Consider the following 26,765-nt stretch of genomic DNA (forward strand, 5'->3'; position numbering starts at 1 on the left):
TCCAAAGAGCGAGGGTGGCCCACAGTGCACAGCACCCGCCACACGCGGCCCTCACAGCTCTGCAGGGCGGTGTCCAGCCCATGCAAGTCTGGTGGCTCTCAGGGACACCCTCCTGCCCCAGGCAACACTCCCTCAGCCCTCAGAGCTGGCCATGCCCAGCTCACAAGAGTACCTGCGGCCCGTCAGCGCCTCGGGCTGTTGACCACAAGGGCCCCCCGGAGCCTTCCATGTCATCCTGGAGGAGACACACAAGACACACGTGGGCCTGTGTTGCTTCTTAGGTAAGGACCCCTCCCTGGGGCCGGCACCAACCCCTCCCTTTGGGGCCACGGTGGCCTGGGGAGCCTCCATTCTCGGATGGGGACTGTCTACCTGGTGGCAGGGCCTGGGTGGGGGCCCCCAGGGGCAGCCCATCTCGGGGCAGCTCATTCGCTCTTGGTCAGGGCACAGGTGCCGGGGTATGGCTGGGCCGAGTTCCCCATCAGCACCGTGGGGCACGGGCAACGGGAGAGAGACTCGAGCTCCACCATGGGGAATATGGAATCGTGGGCCAGGGCAGTGCCAGTGAGACCACCGCCCAGGACGTGCTGCCCTGTGAGTGAGATGCCAGGGGTAGCAGGGCTGGGGCAAGGGCAGCCCCCGGCTCTCCAGGGGGTCAGGTGTAGGCGGTACTCACAAATCCAGCGGGGAGTCCTGGTCCTGGTGGCCCAGGGGGCCCAGGGGGGCCTGGTGGTCCAGCGGGTCCAGGGGCTCCTGCCAGGCCACTCTCTCCGCGAGCGCCAGCAGGACCGGGGTCTCCCTTGCTCCCCTGCGTGGGGTGAGGACAGCGTGTCAGGACCCAGCCCAGCCCCCGCTGGCCCTGCAACCCTGGTGTAGACACGTTTTCTTATGATGCCTTCTAAACCCTGCAAATCAAAAGGTAAGGAACATTCCACAAAGCAACGCAGACCTCACAGCAGCCTTTCTTCTAACTTTATGCTGGAGAGATCTGTGTGTGTGTGTGCACATACGCTGGAGATTGTATGTGTGTGTGTGTGCATTGTGTGTGCATGCGCACGTGTATATGCACATGCATTCACTCCCAGCCTGTGTCCTCTCAGCCCCTCCTGGTGCTCTCACCACCTGACTCGCTGCTGTCCTCTTCCTCATGCCTCTCCCCACTGGCCTTCCTTCCCTCATCACCCCCAGCCTGGAGCTTGGCCGTGCTCTGGGGGAAGTTCCCTGTTAGTGCCAACCCTGTCCAGCCCAAGGTGAGGAGCTCCTGATGTTTTGGACATGATTCGAGTGTGTGGCCCACAGAGGCCTGGATCCTCGAGGGGACCTCTGGGGGCATGTGTGGTGGTGGGGTCGGCACGGATGCCGACTGGAGGCCCAGGACCAGCTCCCAGCACCTCCTCTGCAGGGTTCCGGCTCCTCCTCCAGCTCCACTCCAGCAGAACAGGAGGAGGAAGTGGGTCGTTGTGGGGGCGTCAGATAAGCTGTCTGGTCAAGCAGGCTGTGGCCCAGACCTCAAGCTGCCCGAAGGAAGGCTGGGTCCATGGAGAGTGGCTGCCCTGAGTCCAGAGGGTCTGAGCAGACTCTGGGCCAGGCCAGGGCCGCCAAGGACACCCCGGCTGCCTTCAGCGCTCCCTCCGAGTGCCCCCAGACGCTCATGAGCCTGCAGGGCAGGTGGATGGGGCTCGTCTGTGGGAGGATGTTGGGGGGCCCAGCTCAGGGCCCTCCCCAGGCCACAGGTGACCTCTCCACCTGCAGTGGCCCAGCCCCTCCTCCCGAAGCTCCCAGAGCTGCTTTATCGCACTTGCCACAGGGAGCTCGCTTCCAGAGGAGCTCAGCTTCCAGGACACATCTGCCCTCAGTTCACCAGCAGACCAGAGCTCGGAGGAAGCCACATCGCAAGAGTGACAAGGGCCGAAGCCACCTCACCAGAGGGACAGAGGCCGCTGCCAGCAATTCTGGCAGGGTGGAGAGATGGCAGGATTGGGGGTCAAGGCCAGCCCCAGGAGAGCTCACTCCCTCGACCGTGGGGCCCCCACCCTCTTTGGGAGCACAACCACTGAGTGGGCACCAGGGACAGGGGACCGCTGTGCCGGGGATTCTGCTTGTACCTTATGTCCCGGGGCACCTGCTTCACCCTATACGGAAAAGAGCAGGGTTATGACACAATCAGACCTGCAGCACAGAGGACAGAGGAAGGCACATCGCCCTGCCAGGAACTACGCCCTGACCGGGATATCCCTGCTTTGCTGCCTGCGCCGGTTTAATAGTTTCTGAGGCTGTTGCCACTGTCATCCCCCTTTCTGGTATGGTTGGGGTCCTGAAAGGGAAGCCACAAGGGACGCCAAGCCTGATCCCAATGCTGGACCCGGCTCCCCGTGGGGCCTGGGGTCCGGATGCCTCCCCAAGGAAGGCCCTTCAGCTCAGCCACAGGCTTAGAGCCGCAAGGGGCATTTACAGCCCAAAGCAGAGCAGCTCTCATCCAAGGTCACGCTGGAGACCGCTCTCCAGGGGGCTGGACGCAGGCACCTCCCACCAGGTCCACCCACAAACGTCCGGGGCCCCGGCTCCTGGCGTCAGTCCGACAGAGGCTCGTGGCCACTGCCCCGTAACCAATGTGGAAACTTGGAGTAAGATCTCAGATCTCGCGGGGCACCCACGTTCTTAAAACCAGTGAGTCCCGTCATTTTATCACGGTCCATGATTTCTACCCGAGCCACAGCTGCCCAGGTCAGGGCGACCTGCAGAGCCCGAGGCCCCAGGCTGTGGGGCAGTGATGGGGGGCGCTATTCCTGGCACTTCCCCTTCACGGACATCACCAGGCACCCCTGGACCCCCAGGGCTCGGCCAGCCCTGGCCACATGGTGTGGTGCCAAGCCCCATTCACCCTAGACTCGAGGGGAGACTTACCAGGCTGCCTTTCTGCCCCGTCCTTCCTGGGGGCCCCTCTTTTCCTGGAGGGCCTGGGGGTCCCTGGGGAAGAGCAGAGCATAGGAGATCTTGATGGCCTTCAGCCACTAAAACGATTTCTGGATTAACAGGTTATCTGGGCTTCCACAGGTGGCCCGAAGGCAGGACACAGAGCATTCCCCAGACACAGGGCCTGGGTCCCAGGGCTCACAGGAGACCCCACAGCCTGCGCAGCCCACAGTTTCATGGCCACATTGGCAGGATGAGATGGCAGGGCCAACAGCACCACGGCCGGAAGGCACTTAACACCAGGGCTGGGGTAACCACTGCTCCCTCTGAGGGACGGTCTGGCCACACATATGAATATGGATTAGACATGTTCTTTAAGCCCAAATTGCCCCTTAGAATGGATGCTGGGGAGGGCTTGCCACGTGGCAACCAGAGAGGCCTCAGAGCCAATGGTGATGGTGAACGCCCATCAGGAGGGTTGGTTGGCTCAGGTAGGGACTGTCACGGAGGCAGGGGCATGTCATGGGTGACCTAACCACACACTCCCTGCCCTGCACGCCACGGCCACCGAGTGACCTCGGGCCACGGGATGCCAGCACAGCGTGACCCAATTACGGCAGCCATGTCTGCAGGCACCTGCTGCCCATCATGTGTGGCAGAGCCGGTGGGGAGCCTGCCACGGGGCCCTGAGACCCCACAAGTCGTGCTGGCCAAGCAGGCTCCTCCCTCCCCTGGCCCTCCGGCAGTGCTGACCTCAGCCCTCCCACCCCCACCCATGGGAATTGCTCGTGGAGACACTGTGCGGTCCGCGGACCCACAGGGCCAGAGAGGTCGGAGGCCTTGCTTGCGGTCACCCTCACTGGTCAGCACCCCCAGAACCACGGGGTGGCCACTCAGGTGCCTCCGCACACCCCAGGGTGGCCCCGAGTCCGCAGTCGTCCGCCAGCTCCCAGAGGAGATGAGGTGAGGGGCGGGGACTGGGGAGGCCTGAGGTGGGGCAGGGGCCCCACGTGGGGTGTTCACCCCCCACTCCCAGCAGACAGGGTTCGCCAGGCAGGACTTACCGGGAGGCCAGGAAACCCGGGGGGACCCTCGCGCCCAGGCACACCAGGAAGGCCGGCGGGTCCTGGGACGTCAGAACTGTTCACCCCAAAGCGGCCTGGCTCGCCGGGCAGGCCTGGGACACCGGGGGGTCCGGGGGGTCCGGGGAAGCCTCGAGGACCCTGGATGTGGGCAAACACAGATGGTCACAGCCCATGTGGCACCCACCAGGGATGACCACCCCCAAACCAGGGCTCATCCCCACCCCCCACAGGATCCCAGCTGAATCTTGGGGGTCCGTGGCCTGTTCCTCATGGGCACAGACATCGGGCAGCGCCGCAGGTTAAGGGCCACTCACCCGCAGGGCCTCCAGATCGCCACCGAAGCCAGATCCCTCCATGTCAATGAAGGTCTGAGGAGAAGAGCCAGAGAGAAGCGTTGCCCTGAGCTTGGCCCCCGCCTGGCCTACTCCTGGCCCTGCGCTGCAAGCTGCGTATCAAGCTGTTTCTACGAGGAGCTGAGAAACCACGGCCCCTCTGCTGCCCCCAGAGAAGCCTGAAGGCAGGTGAGTGGGAGCTCCCACCACACCTGTGACCCCTCAGCTCAGCTGAGACCTCATGCAAGCCCCTAAGGGTGGAGCTGATGCTCCTGGGATGGATACCCTCCCAGAAGTAGTACCTGCTTTTGAGGAGGGCAGACCCCAGGTCACAGGAAGCCAAGGGCGGGACTCACCAGTTTGTCATGTCTGAAGGAGGGTCCTGGGGGCCCTGGAGGTCCTTGGGGTCCTGGGGGCCCTCTTGCTCCAACCCCGGGGTCTCCCTGAGAACACAAGACAAGCTCGTCACACCCTGGACACGCACGCAGCCCCCACCTTGGGCCAAGGGCCAACACAGGAACGGGCCCCGCCCAGCCATGAAGACTCACCTTGTCACCCTTGGGGCCCACGTCCCCTGGAGTCCCGGGAAAGCCCTGCGGCCCGGTGTCGCCCTGGAACACAGCAGCCGGGAGCCCGGTCAGGGGAGGCACCCCACCGTGGACCGCAGCCCAGCACCCGCAGTGCTCTTCCCCCGGGCAGGGGACAGACGGGAGCTGAGCTCTTCAGGGGAGTCTCCGGGGCCCGGAAAGTAGGAGGGTGCCAGGCCCAGCAGACTGTCTCCCGCCTGAACCCATCTCGCCAGCCACGCCTCAGAGATGCTGTGGGGAGCATCCCTCGGGAGGTCACGGCAGGTCCCCCGACGGCCTCCACAATAGCCGGTGCTTGGGTTGTTACATATGTGTGTGTGCATGTGGTATGCATGGTATGTGTGAGGGGTGTGGTGTGTCCATGTGTGATATGTATGTGTGATGTGTGAGTGTGCATGCATGGTGTGCATAATGCACGGGGTGTGCATGTGGTACGCATGGTATGTGTGAGGGGTGTGGTGCGTGCATCTATGATATGTATGTGTGATGTGTGTGTGCATGTATGGTGTGCATAATGCACGGTGTGTCTATGTGGTATGCATGGTATGTGTGAGGAGTGTGGTGTGTGCACCTGTGATATGTATGTGTGATGTGTGTGTGCATGTATGGTGTGCATAACGCACGGTGTGTGCACACATGGTATGTGTATGTGTGTAGTGCATGGTCATGTGTGGTGTATGCCATGTGTGCGTGTGGTATGTTTACGTGTGTGCATGTGCCCACCTGTGGTGTGTGTAATGTGTGGTGTGTGCACACGTAGTGTGTGTAGTGTGCATGTGTCCACATGTGGTGTGGTGGGGATGTGGTTGGCAGAGCATCTGCGTGTTTGCTGCACGGGTAAGCAGGTGAGGGCCTCATGCCTAGGTGAAGGTCAGTGTTTTGAAGTGTCCAAGTGAGGGTGACAAAGTCGGGCAGGATTTTCTTTTCTGGATGGGAAAGTCTAAGATCAAGCCTGTTGCTGAGCCCTGTGGATCCTCATCCCACCCACTCACACATTCACACACAGAAACACTCAAACACATATATGCATGCACACACGTACATTAACACACGCACACACATTAACACACACACAAACGCATACACACATGCACATGCACATACACAAACACGCGTGCACATTCACAGACACTGAAACACATACATTCACACACTCAAACATGCACACACACGCACACATACACAAACACACACACCCATACACATTCACACACGTGCACAAACACATGCACACACATTCACACACGTGCACACGTACCCACATTCACACACAAGCTCACACTCGCACACACACAAACAGGCACACGCACACACATGCACACACACACACACACACACATGCATGTGTGTGCCCTGTTGTGGGTAGGCCCCGTGAATCCTCACCCCACACTCACAAGTGTGTGTACCCTGTTGCAGTGGGTGGGCCCCGTGCCGCCCCCCAGCCGACTGCCCTGCTTAGTCCACCATGGTCCTCATCACAGGCAGCTTGGCTGTGGGGTGCCAGGCGGTCGGTAATGACCGTTCGGTGGGCACCATGAGATGCCCTCCCTGTCTTTTCAGACTTTCTAGACTGTTTTTAACTTGAACCCTCCTGTCCAGTGCTTGTGACGGCCCCACTTTCTGCCGAGTGTTACCATTCGCTGGGCAGGCTATTCCCAGATCTTTATTCGCAGTCTATCACGTCATTTCACTGTTCTTGGAAACAGTGTTGGCGATTTTTAAAATCTGAACTGCGTGTTTTGAGACAGAAGCTCTGACTTTACAGATCCCCTGGTCGCTCCGCGCTTCTCTCTTGTCTTGCGCCCCCACCCCCCGACTTCTTTTTTCTTTGCGGTGCGTTTTCTCTCTAAGGGTTTGGAAGCTCTGCCTTTTCTCACTTCCTTTCCTTTTTCCTGGTAGTTGTGGCCTAAATGTCTCAACACAAACACGTAAATACCTATTTCCCATCAAGTTACCCTCATCTTTTCTTTACAAAATTTCATTTTCAAAACGGTTTTGCTGTGCAGTCTCCTCTTAAAAAGAGTGTCCCCAGCAACAAAGCCCTGGGGTCTAAGCAAACATCACATGGGGGTCAGAAAGAAAAGCAGACTTACCGGCTTTCCGTCTTCACCAGGGTCACCCTGGGTGTGCAAGAGAAGCCATGAGTGATCGGAAAGGCACCGCCCGTTCCAAGTCCCCACGAGGTGGCAAAGATGCCTTCCCTGGATGTCCCGGGACCCACACCAGGAGCCTCCTCACACCCACAAGGGCTGTGTCTGAGCAGCTCCGCCTCCCACATCTGACCACCTTCCAGCACCAACCACGCAATGGTGGTCCCAAGGATGCTGCTAACGTGCCCCAATCCCAACTCAGCTCACTCCCATGTCGGCCGCAGCCTCTCCCCGTCCTGCCTGAGCCCCCACCTCCAGAAGGCGCTGGACTGGAGGGGCAGGAGGACTCACCGGCTCGCCGTCCCTTCCAGGGGTGCCATCCCTCCCTGGCAGCCCTGGAGGTCCTTGTGGTCCGGGGACAGGTTGCAACGCTGGGCCTACAGGACCCAGGGGACTGACCGGGCACGGGAGACCCGGGGGACCCGGCAGGCAGGGGGAGCCTGGGGGGCCTGCCCGGCCAGGAGGGCCTGGAATACCTGGCTCCCCTTTCTGCCCCTTCAGGCCGCCCTGGGAATAAAGAGAACACAAGGGCCCGGGCTGGGATGAGGCCCCACACACCCTGCCCACTGTCCCGCTGTGCCCTACAGAGTTCCGGGCTGGGCTCTGCTTCCCACGGGGGACACGCAGGGTGGATGCATGCTGGCACTGTGTGCTGGGCACAAAGGAGGCACGGGTACGGAGGGGCTTCATCAGGGCTCACCAGTGAGTGGCCCGAAAGGCCATGGGTCTTTGGTTCAGAATGGTTCCAGAGCACAGGGAGGTGGCCTTACCTCTTTCACGCGGCCCCCAGGGGTCCGGACACTCCCGTCCCACGTGGAGACAGAATCTGAGCCAGGAAGTGTCTGAGCTGAGAAGAGAAGCAGAGGTGGCCACTGTCAGGTCCCCCAGGTGGCCCCAGCTCTACTCTCGGCACCCCAGATAGCCCCGGCAGCCCAAACGCTTTCAGTCCTGGACCCTGGCTGGACACCATCAGATTCCCAGCCTCAAGCTGCACTCCCCTAAGCTCTAGCTCTCAGGCACGGGAAACAGGGAGAGAGAATTTAAAATCAACAGTGAGGCCAGTGTGGCCACCTAAGCCGATGACAGCCGAAACCTGGGAGATGCTTCCTGAACTTGTTACAAGAGACCCCAGCCCCCCAAAATGGCTTATCACCCAGCATGCTTTGTCTCTCTTCCTTTTTTCCTCTTAACTTTTAATTAAAATAAAAATGAAAACCAACAGAAATCCTGCAAGAGAAGCACAGTGAATACCCAGAGCCTGTACCCAGAGCCACCATCCAGGCCTTAGCATCTCCCCACCTGCCTCACACACACACACACACACACACACCACACAATACACACACACATACTACACACATCACACACACGCTTTACACATGCACATCACACACATACACTACACACAACACACACACACTACACACAACACACACACTACACACACATACACATACATTCCACATGCACATCACACACACTACACATACAACACACACATCACACACATACACGTGCACATCACACACACTACACACAATACACACACTACACACACATCACACATTACACATGCACATCACACACATACACTACACACAATACACTACACATACAACACACACCACGCACTGCACACCACATGTACGCTACACGCAACACACACCACACACAATACACACCACACTGCACACACCCCCACACACGCATGCACCATACACGCTACACACACATCACATAAACATCACATACATCACACAAACATGCACATCACACCACACATCACACACACATCAAACACGTGCCACATATTACACATACATGCACTATATACACCACACACTACACATGCCATACATCACACACACCTCAGCACCACACAAACATGCATGTTACACACCACACTCACACACGCACCACACACACCCCACACCACACCACATACACACATCCAGAAAAGAGCTTACCTCCTAATGAAGTCACCGTGGTCTGCTCCTCGATTTCTTCACTTCTGGAATCTTCCGTGTTGCTGCCTCCAGCCAAAGGTGGAGCAGTGACTGGGGGTGGCGTGGGGAGCCTGGGTTTTAGGGCTGTGCCCTGGAGGATGAGGGGAGATGGCCTGTTATTCAGCCAGCAGATGCCCGGCAGAGCCTTGCTTGGTTTGTGAAATGAAATACTTAAGATTGCAAGAAAGATAAAGAAAAATCCTCTGAAACAGGAGGGGCGCTGCAGGGCTGCGTGCAAGGGGCTTCCTTACGTGGGCTGCAGGGGTGTGGCCGCCTGTGGGCCACCCGGCTCCAGGATGGTGCCTGCCATCACCACAGAGGCCTCCTGGCGCCCGACAGGCCATGCTGGGAAGCTGATGTGAACCTGCAGAGGGTCCCTGCAGGGACCACATTCCCACACCCGTCTCTAACAGAAAGCACGGCGCCTCAGTCCTGGGGCTGGGGCCTCCCCGCTCCGCGCCCCTCCTGTGTTTTCTCAGGTGGCCCGAGCTGGGGAAAGCCCTTCCTCATGCTCCCTGCACCGCCTTCTCCTCCTGGTCGTCAGACTCACACATCCGTTCATTCCCTGGCGGCCACCCACGAGCTAACGGAGGGATGGGGCGAACGGAAGGCCAAGGTCACCTCAAAGACCAAGGAATGTGCAGGGCAGGACCTCGTTTAAAGGAACGTCGTCTCACCAGAGACACGCGGTTGCCAGGCAGGGCTGGAGCAGGGCCTGTCCCCAGGCTCAGAGCGTCTGCCCAGCCTAGCATTCCTGTTCCCAGCCAAGAATGTGTCTTCATGGCATAGAGGCAGCTCTTGGAGCCACACCTGTGTGTGCACATGTGTGCACTGCACTGCTGGGAGGGGCTCTCCCGGGACCCTGCAGGGTGGGCTGGGCCTCGTCCGGCTACTCACCATCTCCTCCCTGAGAAGCTCCCGGGTGTCCCCGAGCCCGCTGCCAAAGTCTCCGGATGCCTGAGGAGTTTGAAAAGGGAAAGGCTGGAGAGATGGCAGCCAGGCCAGGCCCCGAGCCCAGCAGGCCTGGGAAGCAAAGGAGGCTGTTCTTGCCTCCTCCTGGCCCCCTCTCGCCGCATCCAGACCTCTCTGGTGCTCTCAGAGGGGCCGCTGGGGTGGGCACGCTGGCCTTCCCTGCCCAAGCACCCTCTGAGCTTCAACAAGTCTTGTCCAGTCGGGTCATGGACAGCGACGCTTCCGAAACTGCCTCAGCCGGTGGTGAGACACGCGGAGGTGGGAGAGGGAACACGCTCCTCTCCTCCAGCCGGAGCCCTGCCCTGGAGGAGGCCCCACCACAGATGCTTCCCGCACAGGTTTCCCCAGCACAGGCCCCGCTGGGCCCAGGCCTGGGCTGAACCCGCACCAAGGCAGCTGGACGTTTTAAACTTCATGAAAACCCGGAAGAGAAACATCCTCAGGGTCCACTAATGACCCCTGAGGGCAAGGCAGGCCAGGGGAGGGGTGTGGCGCCTCGGAGACCCCCAGCACCCAGCAGCCTTGTCATGGCCACCATGTGAACAATCTGGCATCTTCTGGCATGTTCCAGGCAAAAACAACGGACTTCTCGGGTGAAATATAGAAAAAAACATGAAAGTAACATGGATGTGCACACGCTGCTCACAGTTCAGCCACGGTGTCTCCTGCCCACACCGCCCAGGAGTGAGGCTGTGGGTCCACGGTCACGTGGGGCACGCTGTGACCTGGGCTCCCGAGTGAGAAGAATTCCTCACACCTGGGGCTGGCGGACTCCCCTTGGCTACCACGAGATTCCACACACCCCAACACACACGCCGCACAACACACACGCCACACAACACACACGCCGCACAACACACACGCCGCACAACACACACGCCGCACAACACACAGACACGAACACAGAGATACACACACGAGATTCCACACACCCCACCAACATACAGCCCAACACACACGCTGCACAACACACACGCCGCACAACACACGCCGCACAACACACATGCCGCACAACACACACACCCCAACACACAGGCACAGACACAGACACACACGAGATTCCACACACCCCAATACACACGCCACACAACACACACAGACACTGAGACACACACCACACAGAGATTCCACACAGCCCACCAACACACACCCCATTGACACACACACCCCACCGACACACACCCCAACACACAGGTACACAGAGACACACGAGATTCCACACACCCCAGCAACACACACGCCATACAACACACAGACACAGAAACACATGCACCATGCAGACATACAGACACAACACACAAGACAGAGACACACACCAGACATACACACACACAGACATGCACACATCCACACAGACACACCACACACAGAGACACACCACAGACACAGAGACACACACACAACACCCAAGACAGACACACCACAGAGACACACCACACAGACACACCACACAGACACACCACAGACACACTAAACACACAGACACACCACAGACATGCAGACACACCACACACCTGCACACACAAGACAAACACCAGAGACACACACAGAGACACACCACACACAGAGACACCACAGAGATGCACTACACAGACACACCACAGACACACATGACACACAAGACAGACACACCACAGACACACCACACACCCACACACACAAGATACACACACCACACAGAGACACACACAGAGACACACACCACATACGCACACAAGACAGACACATCACACAGATATACACACACAAAAACACAGACATGAACACATCCACACAACCCACAAGACAGACACAGAGACACACCACACACACACACACCACACACAGACACACCACAGACATGCAGACATAACACATAAGACAGACACACACACCAGACATACAAACACAAAAACAGACATGCACACATCCACACACAACATCCAAGACAGACACACCAGAGACACACCACACACACACACACGACACACAGACACACCACACAAAGACACACAGAGACACATACCACACACAACACACAAGACAGACACACCACACCTACACCACACACACACCACACAAGACACAGACACACCACACACGCACACACACTTTGCTGAGCTGCCTAACAGCCTTCGTCTCACCAGCTGCCATGGAGGGTGGTTTCTGGTGTTTATTTTCTGCTTTGTATTTGTTTTTATATGGGAAAGTTTAGGGTAAGGAAGGGCTCCGAGGTGTTACAGGAGAGCATGGAAATGGTATCGCAGCTTCCCGGTACCCAAAGTGGCATCTTTTGGGACTTTTCCTGTCACAGCCCTTGGCCCTGAACTCCGCGTGCCAGGGGTTGAGGGAGATCCCACCCGGGTCCCGGCTGTCACTCACCCCATCTGAGTCATCGCCTTCCTCGTCCAGGCAGTGCATGGGGCCCACCTGGGGGTCCCTGCGCACCTTCAGCTCAGCGATCATCCCCTAAATGCAGACAGAGAAAGGGGTCACCAGCGGTCCTGAGGCGGCAGCGGCAACCCCGGCACTGCCTGAGCTCCAGATTTCGGCGGCCCACAGAGGGCTGGAGCGTCTCGGGGAGGGAAGGGGTCTCGGGCAGCCTCCTGGTGGTGCCTTATGGTAGGAAGACGTGGTGAGACCCAGGGGGGTCCTGGGCACTTTCGTGTGGAAAGCACCCGGCTGGGCGGAGGCTGCTCCCTCAGACTCGGCTCATCCGAGGCGGCTGATGGGCCACCTGAGTGCTATGGGTTTAGAACCACAGTGGGCGTGGCTCGATCCAAGGCCTGGGAGAGAGGGGCAGATTCGAGGGGCTGCAGGTCAAGTTCCCCAACCCCAAGTCCTGGGAGCTTTACACAAGCCCCAGGCGGCCTCATCTCCCGACTCGGACTAACCAAGGCAGCACCACGGCTTTGCTTTCTTTGAACTTTACCTTTTCATAAAAAGCAAAACCCAGAAGCCAAGGACCCAAACGCCGCAGGTGTAGGGGAGTTTCCTGGGTCTCTGCGCCCATTCCATCTAGAGCCGATCTCACTCATCCACCCACCCACCCACCGCTCCCTCCGGCATCCTCAGTCCTGGGCTGAGTGCCAGGGTGCCTGCCCCTGCCCTCTCGGGTCCTGGCGCGGCCGGCAGTGTCTCGTGAGACGCAGGCTGGGGACGCTGGGCAGGGACACAGCAGGGCGCAACGTCCTAAGCCTCAAGCGAGCAGCTCATCGGGGGAGAGGACGCTGGGAGGGGCTTTGGCAGGAAGAGGGGCTGCCAGGTGGGGGCTGTGCACAGGACCAGGAGCTCCACTGGCCGCACTGCAGGTTCTGCATCCTGGCCTAGATTTCAGAGCCAAGTGAGGCCAGGTGGAGCCTGGGGCTCCCCACGCCAGCTGGGCCCTGAAGCCCAGGCAGGTGGCTCAGGAGTGGGGCCTGAGCCTGCAGGATGGGGTGTGAGTGCTGAGTGTATGGGCACGTGTGTGTAAGACCATGCATCTCCGTGGACACGTGTGTGCAAACATGAGATCATGTATGCATGCGTGAGTTCATGCATGGGGCATGTGGACCCCATGAGCCCCCTGGGTGTGCATGGGTTTCCCACAGAACGCACCAGCGGTTCTCGGCGTCACATTGCAGGGGAGGGGCATTGCCTACAGCACCCCGGGTAGGCCAGGGGCAGCACTGCGGGGTCCAGGGTCCACCGTCCACCAGGACCTGCTGCGTGGGGGCGGGGCAGCAGCCTTCACATTCAAGAGCCCCCAGGTCATGCCCGGGGAAGGAGCTGGGGTTGCATTCTAGCCCTGGGGCAGCCCGGGCAGGGGGGTGCCGAGAGTGCATCTTAGGTGGTCTTGGTGTGGGGGAGGGGCTGGGCATTCCTGACATCCATCCCCACGCAGACATGCACCGTCCAGAGAGGCCTGTGAGGCCCTGACAACCCTGACATGTGGCCGCCATGCTCTCCGGCCACAGCGCTCTCCTGAGGGTGCTCCCAAGGGCACCGACGCCTTCTGCACGGGGCTACAGGGTGCCTGGGTCGGGGGCAGCTACAGAGGGCAGAGAAGCTCTGAGCCTGTCTGGCCACTGGCTCCAGAGGTGGGGCAGACGGCACTAGTGCAAAAGCCACAGGCCCACTGCAAATATTTAAGGGACTTAGGACTGAAAGTTATGAAATCCGGAGACACCCGAAACAGAGATCACAGGAATTCTGTTAGGGAAAAGCGTGTAAAATGCTTCCCGACATGCTGCAGCCTCAGCGCCCTGGAAATCAGGACACAGCTGGAAATGATGATCACGGCAACAGCACAGCTTGGGGGGTGCATGATTTCCCGGGAGACGGCCACTGACAAACCCGACTCAAGAAAGTGAACCTGAAAAGACCAACAACGCCCCAGGACTCTTACGACGAGCAACACAACCAAGGCCCCGGGGGGCTCTGTCGGACGCCGCCGAGGCCGGGGGTCCCAGGCACCATCTGTGGCAGCGTTGGGGGCACTGCAGCCTCGTGGAGTCTGAGGAGGAGGAAGCCTCGGTTTCCTCCCTGCTCCCAAAGCTCTGTGCTTGTTTCTGCCAAAAATGATGAGTCATACAACTTGAATGTTTCTTTCCCAAGAATCTCAATTCAGAAGTCTGAGAAAATCTTGTGCTGAGCAATTTCACCTTCTTCTCTACCACACAAGCGTGCTTCTCCTCTCCCCAGCTGGAATCTCATCTAAGACCCAAAGAGAAAGTTCCTGACGCCTGAGGCCTGCAGGGACCTGACACAGAGATCAACCAACACAGCCTTCAGCACACAGCCCGCAGTGCGCCACCCACACCCAGCAGCACACGGCCTGCGGCACGCCACCCACACCCAGCAGCACACGGCCCGCGGCACGCCACCCACGCCCAGCAGCACACGGCCTGCGGCGCACCACCCACGCCCAGCAGCACACACCCTGCAGTGCGCCACCCAGGCCCAGCAGGGCCCCAGCCCAGGGCCCGACCCAGGGCCCTCTAGCTCCTTCCTGTTCCAGCTCTCTGACCTTCCAAGGTTTCACTGGGCTGTGTAAATCATGGTGTCTTCTTCAGGCCAGATTTAACCACATAAGCACATCAAATCTCAGCCGGGCGCAGTGGCTCACACCTATCATCCCAGCACTTTGAGAGGCTTAGGCAGGTGGATCACCTGAGGTCAGGAGCTCGAGACCAGCCTGACCAATATGGTGAAACACCATCTCTACTAAAAATACAAAAATTAGCCAGGCATGGTGGTCGGTGTCTGTAATCCCAGCTACTTGGGAGGCTGAGGCAGGAGAATCACATGAACCCAGGAGGCAGAGGTTGCAGTGAACCAAGATCACCCCATCGCACTCCAACCTGGGCAACAGAGCGAGACTCCATCTAAAACAAACAGAACCAAAAAAACCAAAAAAACCCCAAAAAACCACACATCAAATCCCAATGGTCAAAAAAAAAAAAAAAAAAAAAGACAAGGTGGAAATAAAGTCTGCAGCATGCAGAACCAAATCCCAGCACTTTGGGAGGCCGAGACGGGTGGATCACAAGGTCAGGAGATCGAGACCATCCTGGCTAACGCAGTGAAACCCCGTCTCTACTAAAAAAATACAAAAAACTAGCCGGGTGAGGTGGCAGGCGCCTGTAGTCCCAGCTACTCGGGAGGCTGAGGCAGGAGAATGGCGTGAACCCGGGAGGCGGAGCTTGCAGTGAGCTGAGATCCAGCCACTGCACTCCAGCCCGGGTGACAGAGCGAGACTCCGTCTCAAAAAAAAAAAAAAAAAAAAAAAGAGTAGTTTCTTTTACATGTAAGGAGTTTGTATAAATCAATGAGAGTTGGGCCCACCGAAAACACAGAGAACATAAACCAGTCAGTCACAAAGGAAGAAATACAGACAATAAACAAGTGACAACATGAAAGTTTGTCCTCACTAACAGTCCAAGAAATGCAAAATTAAACACCCAGACCCGCTTTTCCTACACATCTAACTGGGAAGTGGGACTTCGCTGATGAGGAGGCCTTCCCTGCAGGGCGGCGGCCCGGCTCTCCGCAGCACCATCGGGCACAGCTGCGTACCCACGTACCCGAGCTCTCGGCACTTGGCCGCTTTTCCTTACAGCGTTAAAGATGTACAGCACTTGTGGGCGACTTTATTCCACCAAGAAATGGCTGGGGATTCACACAACAAATTGCCTCTCACAGGAGGGGGTGACTCTGACTTCTTTCCCGGCAATCATGTTTGTGATCAAGAGGAAAACAAAGAGGCCCAGTTTGGTGTCAACGTCCTAGCGGCTCCTGAGCTCTGAGGGTTAAAAGTTCCTGCCAAAGGTGAAAGGTCAGCTTTCAGAACCCTCAGACACCAGGACTTAGAACAACTTCAAACAAACAGCCCTTGTCAGGGCAATAGTTAACCTTCTGTCCCCTGTGGCCCGCCAGGGCAGGGGGCGTCCCAGCTGCAGGCCAGCTTGAATGTTAGAATTCAGGGACTTGGGAGACAGTGCCAGCTGAGGTCACCCACACGGCTGTTCCCAGCCAAAGGTTCCCAGAAATGCAGGGGCTTTGGACATAGACCCCACATGGGTTTAGGGCTCTGTCCGCTCCCCCAGCCCCAAGAAATGAAGGCGCATTGGAGGGACTTCTCAGAGACTCAGGTGGAGACGGCCACACGCCATCACCACTGGGGGATCCCACCACATGCTCCGAAGTGGAGTCTCACAGGCACCCTTGCTGAAGGTGCTGACCTAAAGGGCCACCCTGAGCCCCTGGTCCCAGCCGGTGTGGAGTCACCACAGGAGAACCCTGCTGGGACCGACACCCTGCTGCCGCCAGCTTTGGATCATTCATTGTTTTCAACAAGGACCCCAGCTTTCATTCTGCATGGGGCCCCGAGGCTTGTGGCTGGACCCAGACTCGGTCCCCACTCACCCAACCTGCTGGTCAGAGGTCGGGAGCCCCAGTTCACCACGGGGCTTGGCACAGGCCTGGGGATGTCTCTGGATCATGGGGTCACGGCTGGGGTGGATATCTAGTTACAAAGTTGTTCAAATGGGGCCCTCCTAGGCTGGGCTTTGGTGTCTCAGAGAAACCACAGAAGCCCAGGGCAACCCTTCCTAGGGGCACAGGAGCCAGGGAGCCAAGAAAGTGAATGCTACCCCAGCCGGGCCGGCCAAGAACCTGGGAGGCCTGCACTGGAGGCCGGGGCTGACCACAGCTGGGGTGGGGCTCTCCTCTTCAGGCTGCAGCTCTGTCCCTGTCCCAGGGGCCCACCTCCACCCCACCCTACCCTGGCTGCTCCAGCCCCCCGGCAACAGCATAGTGGGGGTTACCTGGAACTTGTCAGGGTCCGCTCCTCCTGCCTGCGCCACGAAGAGCCCGGCGCCAGGCTCTAGCTCCAGACCCCGTGAGGACCGAGCAAGCGGCATTCTCTGGAACTCCTCACAGTCCACGTAGAGGGCCACGTAGCCGCCCTCCACACTGAGTGCGAAGTGTGTCCACTGGCCGACGAAGGCAGGGAGCTGGAAGCTGGCGGCTGTGTGGGTCTGGCCTGCGCCTGGCTCCGTGTAGAGCAGGGAGATGTCCTGGTGCCCGTCCCGCACCCCAGAGAGCTTCACGCCCAGCGAGACCACTGCCTGCGCCGCGTCGGTGATGGCAAACAGCACCCCTGGGCCCTCCGTGGCCGGCTGGATGTGGAACAGCAGCGAGAAGTCACGGAAGAAGAGGCTGGGGAAGTGGTACCGGGCCACTTGGCCGCTGTTGGCATCTGGCCCAAAGACATAGGCCAGCCCGACGTCGGGGTCATCCGTCTGGGTGATTTGCTGGGGCGGAGGGTCCCCAAGGAGCTGCAGCAGCCCCACCTCCTCGCCGACGCTCTCTGCAAAAAGAAAGACAGCTGGTGAGGTGGCTGTGCAGGACAGAACCAGGGGCCACCGATGTGGCCTGGAGAGGCGGCCAGGCAGGGGCACAAAGGGGAAACTGAGTCTGAGAGGGCTTTCCACGTGCCTGGCAGCCTGCCCTGATGCCCTGGGCTGAGCCACCCAATGGCCACCCAACGGCCACCCTGGTTCACTCATTCCCAAACGACGGGCGCGCTCCATGCAGAAACCTGCCTGCAGGGGACATGGTGTCCACAGGCCCCCCACTTCCCTGCTTTCAGCAGGGATGGGCACAGCCAGTGGGGAGAAGGGGCCAGGGACTGGCCGGCACCCCTGCCGAAGCAAGGAGCTATGAGGGGCTGGGGCTGGCAGCCCTGTGCCCCGCCCACCCACTCTGCCCCTGCTGGAGCAGCCCAGGCAGGCAACCCAGCGTGGCCTCCACTGTGAAGCCACAGCTCCACTGCAGGGAAGGAAGGAGGCTGACTCCACGTCCCAATGTTCTTCAAAGCCTCGGCTACGGAGCCTCGCCCAGAGCGGCTGCCTCGGCTGGGGGTCCGCGTGGCGTCTGAGAGGCACCGTGTGGGATTTCACCCAGCGCCGGCTCACCCGCTGGGCGAGGTGCCACATGTGGCAAGGACAAGTAGTGTCTCCCGACCCCACCGTGCTGATTCCTCTCAGGGCCACAGTCACCCCTTGGAGGGGATGCATGCCTGATGTACCTGCCAACGTGCCACAGTCTCCTCACCAGCCCCGCTGCTCCCTGCAAATTCCCCACAGCGCTGGGTGACTCACTCCACTCATTCCTGCCCAGGCGGAGCTTGACCTCACTTCAACTCAGTAGCCCAGGGTCAGAAGAAGCCCTGTCCATCCCTCTCTGCGTACCTGCCAGGATGCAGCCCCAGTGCCCGGAGTTCTCACGCCTCATTTCCTGCCCACAGGAGGGGGCAGCACCCACTCAAGGACAGACCCTGCTCAGAGTGACTTCCCAGCACACCTGCCATGCCAGGCAGAGCAGGGGCTTTGCGGCCACAGTCTGGGCCAGGGACTTTCCCCAAGGCCCTACTCCCGTGACCGCGAGGCCCCAGACAGACTGGACACGGTCTGCTTCCGACAGAGTGTAACGGTTACTCCAGGACGCCTGTGCAGCGGGCTGGCTCCTGGTCGAGCTCTCCTGTGGGAAGGGGCTGCTGATGCCCAGGCGTCCTGAGGAAGGCGGGCGCGAGCACCTGTGTGCGTGTACCTGTGGGCTGGGGGCCCTGTGGCTGGGCCAGGCTGACCTGGGACAAGACACAAGGGAAGAAGTGCTGAGCCTGGACATCACAAGGGAAGCAGTATCTCCACAGAGCTCACAGAACCAACGGAAACTAGAGCGCAGACCCCGCCCGGCACACGCCATGGGCACCTCCAGCGCCATCGCTGCCCCCACGAGGCCCTGACTCCAGCATGAGGTGGTGTGGCGGCCTGGACTCCCTGTGGGCCCTACCCTCGTGCCGACTGGAAGCAGGGTCAGGTGCAGAGTGGACAATGGGCTCTGTGGACAGCAGCCTGGTCCGTCCGGCGCCTGCACCCCGAGGCTAGGGGCAGAGGGGTCCCGACAGGCTGAGCCTGGACTCTGGGGCCAGCAGTCATCTCCCCCCAGACAGAGGCTGCTGTCTACCCAGATGGGAGCTGTTACAATGATCCTTTCTTATAAGAAGTGCCCAGGCCCCACATGTCCACACCGGGGCTGTGCTAAGATCAGGAAAAAGGACTCTCGGCCTGGGGGCCAGATGCCCTGGCAGTCGCCCAGCTGGCCCAGAGTTCACCTTGGAGAAACCTCCCGCCACCCTTCCTAGAACATTCTGACATTCATTGGGAAAGCAAGATGTGGCAGCTGCCACCTTCCTGGGCTGGAAGGCACCAGCACGCTACGCAGGCGGCCCCAGGGACCCCAGTGACAGCAAAGCCCTTTCCAAAGCTGTCCCGTCTCCTCTCCACAAAGCTCCTGGGGGTTCCCTTCGGAAGTCAGCTTCCAAACACCCGGCCCCAAGATGCTGGATGGGCAGAGAATGGCGCAGCCTTCACTCCCCGAGGTGCAGGCCCAGCTGTCTCAGATGTCCTGGAGTCAAACAGCAAGTGCCTGAACCCCACTTCGAGAGCTCGGCCTTCCCGGATGTGGTGGGCCGGCCCCTCCTGCTGGGTCACCTCACCTTGGATCAAGGTGCTTGCCTCATTAAAGACCATTTCCTCCTCAGGAATCAGGCCAGCCAGAAGTGTGGATGGTTCTGGAGGCCTGTGTGTGTTAACAAAGGCTCCTTTAAATAAGCCCAGGACAAACGGCGCAGCCAGCATCCTCCCCACAGGAGAGCAGCAGGGACCTCTGGCTAGGACTCTCCGCTGTTCTCATAGCGCAGGAGGTCCCCGCCCCTCCCCTTGGGTCCTTCATCTTAGGGGGCCGGGGACATCCATCCCTTCCATGGCAGCAGCCTCTGAGCCAAAGCGCCCCCTCCCAGAAGCGGGACTTTCCAGGACCCTCACTCCTCAGCCTCACCCTGACACGGCCTGACTGGGGGTCCCCTGTGAGTCCCATCCTCAGCTTTGTCTGACAACTCCCAGGACAAGACCCTCCCTTCTCCCCAAACTGGGCTCTCCACCCAGAGCAGCGTTCACCCACGAGGGAGTGGGCTCCAGCCAGCTCAGTCCTCGAGGGCCACACCCGGTGTCCTGCATCCCTCATGGCCACCGTGGCCCCGAAGAAAAGGGCAGACCCCTCAGAGACCCTCAGACACGTGCACTCCACGGACGCCCGTCAGCACTAGGCGCTCCAGCCGCTCCCCAGAACCAGCCCAGCCTGACTCCCTGAGGCACGGGGCCTGGAGTCTCTGCCGCCCCTTTGAAGGGCTCCTGAGGACAAGATCCAAGGCTGCCTGGCCAGCCCCCCGCCCTCCCACGCAGCCGCCTCCCGTCCTGCAGAGCCAGGGCTGCTCCTGCCTGCGTGGGGTGAGCTGAGTCGGGGAAGCCTAGTGCAGCCAGGTGGGTTTCACGTTGCTCAGGCAACATCCAGTTCAGCACTCAGAGACCCAAGAGGTTCCGAGACACAGGGTTTGATGCAAACTAGAAATCAATATCCAGTTCAGCACTCAGAGGCCCAACAGCTTCCAAGACACAGGGTTTGATGCAAACTAGAAATCAAAGCAATCTCATGGGTGCTCCGAGAGAAAATGGCCCTGAGACGGGACGTTTCCCTCAGGCCAGGGGAGCCAGCACAGCCTGTCCTTCAGCTCCAGCTGGGCCTGTTCAGAAATCCAAACACACAGCGGCTGTGGGGCCCATGGGGGCCAAGGGCAGGTGGGCTGCAGCATCCCCAGGGCGTGACCTCGAAGTCCAAAAACCCACAGCATCCATGTCATGGTAGCTGAGACCTCGGGGTGTGGCCACAAAAGCTGCCCTGTGACTCCCAGGACCAAGTGCCCAGGAGATTTGCGTGGACCTGCTGCCCAGGTCCGTGCCAGCAAGTGGAGGCCACGTCAGTGGTTCTGTGAAAGCTTTCAGGGACCATGGAAGCCTCCATTTCAAGCACACACGGGCAGGACTCTCGTTAAACGGAGACGTCACAACTGACACAAAAGAGGCAGAAGAAGGACAAAAGCCAGAACCTGCAGTCAGTGACCACAGTGGCACGAGAGGGCAGGGCAGGTGCCGGTGAGCCGGTGGTTTTGGTGCCCGGGGCACAGGACATGCAGACCACATTGGTGGGCACAAGGCAAGCAGTGGATGAAAAACAGCGGCAGCAAGAAAAATCCAGCTCCACCTTGTCAAAAACGTTAGCTAAAGTAACACCAAAGGCTAACGGAGAAACAGCAGGTAAATGGCTGTGAGAGTGAGCACTGCAACACTGACATCGGCCGAAAGGACCCGAGCCGGAGCCATTCAGCGGACAGAGGGGACGACGCGTCCTGACAGCCCTGTGGGGTCTGCTGAGCCAGAACCACTGTGCACCTGCAGGCGAGGGAGTCGCTGCCAATGACAGACCCTAAGGCTCCTTGCTCAGCCCACTCTCCTGTGAAGAGAGAAAATAACCACCTCAGTAAGACTCACACAGAGCTTCCGGAACCCAATCCAGAGCTTGAAGAGCGCGCCATCATCACTGCCCCATCACACTGCAGCACTTACGCAGTGAAGTGCCCGGAGGCATCAACACGCCACCATCATCCCCCCATCGCACCATGGCACTGACATGGTAAAGTACCCGGGGGCATCAACACGCCACCATCATCGCCCCATCACACCGTGGTACTTACACAGTGAAGTGCCTGGGGGGACATCTTGGCATCAAAGAAAAACAGCCTCCGAACAAACACTTCCACCAATGCCCAAGGCTGCAGAGCCCCACGGAAGGGCTAAAAACAAGCTAGGAGACGGCCGTCCCTGGGTGGAGACCTCCTGCTGACACTCGGACACATTTATAACATCCAGTCTCTCCACTGTCAGTGCTGACCCAAAACTCATGTCAGGCCCACGTGGGGCAGCTCAGCTGGTGTCCGACAAACAACGGTGAGTCTGCGCGATGAACCCGCCAGTCAGGGCTGAGCAGGTTCTGCAGGGCCATCTGTTACACAGAGAGGCAGAAATACGTGCAGGTGCTTCAGGCAGGAGGAGTTGAGGAAAAGACCAGAGCCACACGAAGAGCCAAGGCATCTGCCTGGAGTTAGGGAGACTCCTGAGATGCAGGATAAAGGAAAGAGGAACTTGCAGACACAGGGTAATCCCATTTATGCAACGTAAGACTCCCATGCGTACGCACACATGTGCAGCCGTGCACATGGGCAAACTGTGATGGGCCGAACCATGGCCCCAAGGATGTCCACAGCACAACAGCTGGAACCCACAAGCATAATTTTACGTGGCAAGGGGATGCTGCAGCTGGGACTCAGGCTGTGGACCTGGAGATGGGAGATGATCCACATCTAACCACACAAAGCCTTAAAATCGAAGGACAAAAGACGGCACCATGAGGACTTGCCCAACACTGTTGGCTTTGAAGGGGGAAGAAGGGGCTTTGAGCGAAGGAAAGCAGCAGCCTCTAGAAGCTGGAAAAGTCAAGAAAACGGATTCTCCTCCAGAGCCCCAGAGGGACCCAGCCCTGACAACACCTTGGTTTCAACTCAGTGAAGTGGTTTCAGACTCTGACCTCCAGAACGGAAAGATAAGACAGCTGTGCTGGTTTAAGTTACTGAATTTGTGGCAATTTCTTACAGTCGCCAATAGGAAGCTACACGCCTATATGCAAATCGGTGCAAACCCATGGGGGCAGGTGGCCGCGGGGAGTGGGACTCAGGAGCTGTGTTCCGTCCTCTCATGTGTGGCTGGAGTCTTGCCGAGGGTCTACCTTATCTAAGGGGTTCTTGCGGCCCCAGGGTGAGCTGTTGACTTCTGGGACAGACTCCAGCCCACCAGAAAGATCTCATCCCCCAAATCCCATCCCAGGAAGAGGAAGAGAGGAAAACGGCAGGCTTTGGAGCTTCCATTGAGGGACTGGGATCCACCTCTGCCCCAGTGCCCGAGCACTGCGCCACTCCCGAGGGCTGGGCAACCTGGAAATGTAGTCACTCTGCCCCTACAGATGTGTGTCTCTTCCCCAGAGCTAGAGGCTTCCACCATGGTTGGGCTCCAGCCCAGTTCTCAGAGCTCCAGCCTCTGAGCTCTGGACCCAGCCACGGTGCCCATAGGGAGTTTCTCCCTGCACTTGGCGTAGCTGGGTGGCATCCAGGATAGACACCTGCACATGATATAACAATGATGATGCCTCAAGACTTGATTTCTTTTCTTTTCTTTTCTTTTCTGCTTTTTGAGATGGAGTTTCGCTCTTGTTGCCCAGGCTGGAGTACAGTGGCGTGATCTCAGCTCACCACAACCTCCACCTCCTAACTTCAAGCAATTCTCCTGCCTCAGCCTCCTGAGTAGCTAGGATTACAGAAACCCACCACTACGCCTGGCTAATTTTGTATTTTTAGTAGAGGCGGGGTTTCTCCATCATGTTGGTCAGGCTGGTCTCGAACTTCCGACCTCAGGCGATCCACAAGCCTTGGTATCCCAAAGTGCTGGGATTACAGGCATAAGCCACCACACCTGGCCAAGACCTGATTATTTGACAGAAAGAAACATGTTTGAAAATGACTCTGGAGTACTCTGGGAAATGGCAGATGGAAAGCACCAGGAATCCATCTCTCCAACTAATTAACAAGTGCATAGACAGAATTTGTCTTAGAACTCTTTTGGAACTCTGGAGTCTACTGAAAGTTTGCAATGTCCAGAGGAAGGTTTGAACAGTAACAGATGGTTAATTTAGCTGAACCCCAGCTCTTGGCACAATAGCAGCTGCACATCCATCCCCCACCCCCATTCCCATAGCAGGTGCCATGCACAAGTTCCTGGAGCAGTGGCCACACAGCTTGTGGGAAACAGGATGGCAAAAAGGACTCTGTCCTGCAGACATTGAGAACCTGTGCTCTGATCAGGTTGCTTGGGAACACAGAGGTGCAGACAGGGAGGTGGGGCCGTTGTTTTACACTCCCTCTGTTGTTGCAAGTTCCCCTTCCAGATGAAGTGACTTCAAGAGGATTTAGATGGCTGGCACTGTTTTTTCTTCCTCATTCTCATCTTGTTCCTCCTTTGGGAGCCAAACATGAAAGAACAGGACATTGAAAAACAGCAGCATGTAAGAGTAAAATTAGAAAGTGGCTGCACACACCCAGGGAAAGGGACAGGCTCAGAAAAGACCCAAGAAGACCTGAAGTTCACACCTCAGGGAGATCTTTGGCACAGAGACAAAAATTTTTTTCAAAGTAACAAAAAGCAGTGAACACTGGTGAAGGGCGAGTATTTACTTCCAGAGCTACATTACTGAGTTCAAATGTTCACTTTTTAACACAAAGTCACAAGGCACACAAAGTGATAAGAAAGTATAGCACATTAAAAGGAGAAAAATAAATCAACAGAAGCTGTCCCTGCAAAAGACCTGATGGCAGATCTACTAGAAAAAGACTTTAAAACAACTGTCTTAAAGATGCTCAAAGAACTAAAGGAAGGTGTGGAGAAAGTCAAGAAAGTGACGTATGAACAAAATGGAAATATCAATATAAAAACCTTGACAGAATCCATAAAGAAATTATAGAACTGAAAAGTACAATAGTTGAAATTGAAAACATCACTAGAGGAATCTGAAGGTGAGGCCGGGCGCGGTGGCTCAAGCCTGTAATCCCAGCACTTTAGGAGGCCAAGACGGGCGGATCACGAGGTCAGGAGATCGAGACCATCCTGGCTAACACGGTGAAACCCCGTCTCTACTAAAAATACAAAAACTAGCCGGGCGAGGTGGCGGGCGCCTGTAGTCCCAGCTACTCCGGAGGCTGAGGCAGGAGAATGGCGTAAACCCGGGAGGCGGAGCTTGCAGTGAGCTGAGTGCACTGCACTCCAGTCTGGGCAACAGAGCGAGACTCCGCCTCAAAAAAAAAAAAAAAAAAAAAAAAAAAAAAAAAAAAAGGAATCTGAAGGTGATTTGGGCAGATAGAAGAATAAATCAATGAGCTTGAAGATAGGATAATGGAAATTATCAAAGACAAAAGATAAATGAAAGGTGAAAAGAGCCTAAGAGGCATGTGGCCACCATCAAGAGACAAGGAAGCATGCATGCTGTGGAAGCTGCAAACAGAAGAGAAAAAGAAAGGTGCAGAGAGACTATCTGAAGAAATAATGGCTGAAAACGTCTCAAATTTGTAAGGAGACATGAATATAAACAGTTAAGCTCAGGGAACTGCAAGTAAGATGAACTCAAAGAGACTCACACCAAGGTACATTATGATAAAACTTTTAAAAACAGAGAATCTTGAAAGCAGCAAGAGAAAAACAACTGATCACATACAAGGCTTCTTAATAAGATTATCACCAGATTTCTCACAGAAACTTTGGAAGCCAAAAGGCAGTGGACCAATATATTCAATGTCCTAAAAGAAAAAAAAAATTGTTAACCGAGAGTCCTATATTCAGCAAAACTGTCCTTCAAAAGTGAAGAAGAAATTGGCATTCCCAGATAAACAAAAGCGAAGGGAGTTGATTGCCACTAGACCTGCCCTGCAGGAAATGGTCCAGGTAGTCCAGCAGGTGAAATGAAAGACACTAGTCAATAACAACAGGTTACATGAAGAAATGAAGATTTCAATAAAGGTAAATACATGGGCAATTATAAAAGCTGGTATTGCAACGACAGTTTGTAACTGCACTTTTTATGAATGAACCTGGAGGATATTAAACTACAAGAAATGACAGGCACAGATGCAAATACTGCATGATCTTACTTATATATGGTATCTAAAAAGGTCATATTCATAGGAGCAGAGTAGAATGGTGGTTGTCAGGGGCTGAGGTCTAGAAAGGACAAATATGTGTGTGTGCCACAGATATGGCTAGCCAGAAGGGACCCTCAAAGGGGGCCCAGCAGCCTGGCTCCAGAGTGCCCTTCAGCATTGCAGCAGATGTAGGACAAGCAAGGGCCCAGTAAGGGAGCACCAGGAGACCAGCAGGCATCCACCCTAATGGTGCAGGCCATCTGATGAGGGGTAGGGACCGGTGCCAGGACAGATGGTGCCCATGCACAGAGTGGGGTGCAATGGGGCACAGCTGCCACCCCACTCTGTGCATAGGCAATGGGGGCCTCCTTGACTTACTGTTACTAAGCAATGCCCTTTCATTTCACCTGTTGGACTACCAGACCATTTCCTGCAGGGAAGGTCCAGTGGCAATTAAATCCCTTAGCTGTTGTTTATCTGGGAATGCTAACAGGGCACAGCCCAGGCCAGCCCACGGAGAGAAGGAAATATGACTGTGGGTTGAAGGGTACAAAGCTTCAGTTA

At 57.4% G+C, this 26,765-nt stretch overlaps 1 protein-coding gene across 5 annotated transcripts in view; it reads right to left on the minus strand.

Annotated features, from left to right (window-relative positions):
* COL18A1 (collagen type XVIII alpha 1 chain) overlaps window positions 1-26,765 on the minus strand; it is a 103,634-nt gene that overhangs the window by 24,389 nt on the left and 52,480 nt on the right. For all 5 annotated transcript variants that reach the window (XM_030914288.1, XM_030914287.1, XM_010370120.2 and 2 more), the window contains 15 exons: window positions 17,332-17,876; window positions 12,407-12,493; window positions 9,971-10,030; window positions 9,035-9,164; window positions 7,838-7,914; window positions 7,359-7,574; window positions 7,011-7,037; window positions 4,879-4,941; window positions 4,687-4,773; window positions 4,313-4,366; window positions 3,978-4,136; window positions 2,905-2,967; window positions 2,106-2,132; window positions 677-808; window positions 173-235 (listed from right to left, as the gene is read on the minus strand). In XM_030914288.1, the coding sequence (XP_030770148.1) occupies window positions 173-235; window positions 677-808; window positions 2,106-2,132; window positions 2,905-2,967; window positions 3,978-4,136; window positions 4,313-4,366; window positions 4,687-4,773; window positions 4,879-4,941; window positions 7,011-7,037; window positions 7,359-7,574; window positions 7,838-7,914; window positions 9,035-9,164; window positions 9,971-10,030; window positions 12,407-12,493; window positions 17,332-17,876 (1,790 nt within the window). The remainder of the gene's footprint in view (window positions 1-172; window positions 236-676; window positions 809-2,105; window positions 2,133-2,904; window positions 2,968-3,977; window positions 4,137-4,312; window positions 4,367-4,686; window positions 4,774-4,878; window positions 4,942-7,010; window positions 7,038-7,358; window positions 7,575-7,837; window positions 7,915-9,034; window positions 9,165-9,970; window positions 10,031-12,406; window positions 12,494-17,331; window positions 17,877-26,765) is intronic.

Source organism: Rhinopithecus roxellana, chromosome 13, assembly GCF_007565055.1.
Source record: "Rhinopithecus roxellana isolate Shanxi Qingling chromosome 13, ASM756505v1, whole genome shotgun sequence".
In the NCBI taxonomy this organism is placed as follows: Eukaryota; Metazoa; Chordata; class Mammalia; order Primates; family Cercopithecidae; genus Rhinopithecus; species Rhinopithecus roxellana.